The sequence below is a fragment of the Cryptomeria japonica genome, chromosome 3, assembly GCF_030272615.1.
Source record: "Cryptomeria japonica chromosome 3, Sugi_1.0, whole genome shotgun sequence".
NCBI classification, from domain to species: Eukaryota; Viridiplantae; Streptophyta; class Pinopsida; order Cupressales; family Cupressaceae; genus Cryptomeria; species Cryptomeria japonica.
The window spans coordinates 684,994,170-684,996,468 of NC_081407.1; the positions used below are offsets into that span (position 1 = coordinate 684,994,170).

The following is a 2,299-nucleotide window of genomic DNA, read 5'->3' on the forward strand; positions in this document are numbered from 1 at the left end:
ATTTAAGTCTCATTTTTTAATCTAATTATTTTAATAATCATGTAACCTAAACTATGCTTAAGAAAAAATCATTTCCCCTTTTCAATACTATATATTATAAATAAATAAATATTATTATTTTTAAAAAATATGCATTATATATAAATTCAATTGATATAAATATTATCATAAATTGAATTGCATTTGGTGGTTTATTCAATGATGTATCAGTTTTGCACAATCCATTATGTTTCTTGTTGTAATTTCTAAATTTGATTGTGTTTCAAATCATATATTGTGATTCATCATTACAATGATAAAAAGCTCAAAAAATTTATTCAATATTTCAAATTTGAACATATACACTAATAGAAAAATATACTTGAAACTCTCATAACTTATCGACTAATATGAGTGCGAAAACAGATTGAATTGCACTTGCTAGCTTACTCAAAGTCTCAATCAAGTCTGTTTGAACATAAGCACTAGTTTAAACAAACGAAAATATAAACAAAGCAAAATATAGATATATATGTTTAGAATGTTTATAGCTTATTCATTGGAATGAGGACGGAGGTTCAGAGGTAGTCCATTGGTAGGTCGAGGAATGGGATCAGCAGCAATTTTCTCATCAGCATCTACCAAACTCCATTTAAAATGTTTCGCTACGTTGTGCAGAAACACAAGTATGACCATTCGAGCATATTCATTCCCAGGGCACATGCGTGGTCCACCTCCAAATGGCACAAAAGTATAGGGAGGTGGTCCACTCCCTTCAAACCTCGATGGATCAAACTTGTCTGGATCAGGAAAATGCTCTGGATTCATGTGGGTTGAAAATGATACCCAGCAAGCCTACATCCGAGCATTCTTCGTTAGAACAAAGGATTAATAATTCCCAATAATAATAATTCCCAATAGTTTACAGTGGTGAGAGAGTACCTTCCATCCCTTGGGAATGGTGTATCCACTATAGGAGATATCTGCAATGCACTGCCGCCATGCACCAGGAGCTGGAGGATGAAGTCTCATCGTCTCTTGGGTTGCTCTCCATGAGTATTTCATTTTTTGAATGTCATCCCACTTTAGCTCGCGCCCTTCCCTCGCCCTAGAAATCTCCATTTGCTCTGCGATAGACAGTTTAAAGTAGAATATAAGGAGATGACGGGCTTATATGTTTTAATGCAATTATTGTCTTCATATTAGCCTTCTCCTACATCTTGTCAATCTTGAAAGGGAAATTATTTTGAAAAACTTATGCAGAATACTATTGTTTAGAGATGTACCTTGGTGGAGTTTGGTGTAGCAGTGAGGATGAAGAGCCAGATTTCTGAGCAGAAACGATAGAATGACAACGCTTGTGTCTTGGCCGCCCTCTAAGAGTAGCATAATGTTATCCTTAATATCGTCATCCGTAAGTGTATTTCCATGCTCTGCTACGTTGCAGAGAAGGAAGGATAAGAGGTCCTCATCTCCCGAAGCAGATCCGCTCGCCAAATCATTTCTCCTCCGTTCGATCAGCTTTTGGAGTATTTGGTGAAGATGACGTCGTGCACTCATGGCTTTGCGATATGGCGTTCCCGGCAGATCTAGAGGAATTTGCGTCATTCCCTTCACCAATTCTGTGAAATAACTATACAATTCTGAAATATCAGTGTCATCATTCAGGCTTAGAAAAAGACTGCAGGCCACAGCGAAAATGCAGCGCCTGATGAGAGGGAAAGCCTTGATTTGCTGCTTATCAAACCACTTACTCTTCACGTGGTTGTTAATTATGGTGTCTGCTCTGCCCACGAACTTTTGCAGAGCCTGTGGCTTCAAGAATGCCATCAGCATCTTCCTCACATCATTGGCCTCTTCCCCAACTTTGCCAAGTAAAGAGTTTCCAAATAACAATTTAACCGAATCGGGCCAATAGTGCTGGAAAAGCTTGTTTTCGTTGTTGAATAGAAACCGGTTGCCCTCAGCACTATAAAAGATGGCCGTCTGGTGTCCAAACATGAAAGTCTTGAAGATATCTCCTCCATATCTCTTAACTCTCCGCTCGAAAAAGTCATGAAGCCTGTTTCTTTTCAAAGAGAGCAGAAGCTGAGGCATTTCTCCCAGCAGAGGCCACCCGAAGCTCCCTGGAGGAAGATTAGCAGAAGCCTTTGAGGAAAGATGAGCAAGTTTCCTAATGATAAAATAAAAGAGCACAAAAGCTGCCCCAATGATTGAAGCCTTCGTAGTGAGGATGTCCATTGCTTTCTCCCGATACAAAGATGGTGTTCAGAGGTGATGATTATATAGGTAAGAGGGGTGACGGTTTTCGAGTGCAGTA

General features: G+C 38.9%; 2 protein-coding genes across 2 annotated transcripts; both read right to left on the minus strand.

Annotated features, from left to right (window-relative positions):
* Window positions 1–531: 531 nt before the first annotated feature.
* Window positions 532–1,044, minus strand: LOC131051117 (cytochrome P450 716B1-like). The gene is made up of 2 exons (XM_057985490.2): window positions 922–1,044; window positions 532–834 (listed from the first exon to the last, which is right to left on the minus strand). Exons 1-2 carry the CDS (start codon window positions 1,042–1,044, stop codon window positions 532–534), a joined length of 426 nt encoding a protein of 141 aa, XP_057841473.2.
* Window positions 1,045–1,176: 132 nt separating this feature from the next.
* Window positions 1,177–1,980, minus strand: LOC131051116 (cytochrome P450 716B2-like). Its single transcript, XM_057985489.2, has one exon. The coding sequence runs from the start codon at window positions 1,978–1,980 to the stop codon at window positions 1,177–1,179; it is 804 nt and encodes a 267-aa protein (XP_057841472.2).
* Window positions 1,981–2,299: the final 319 nt, after the last annotated feature.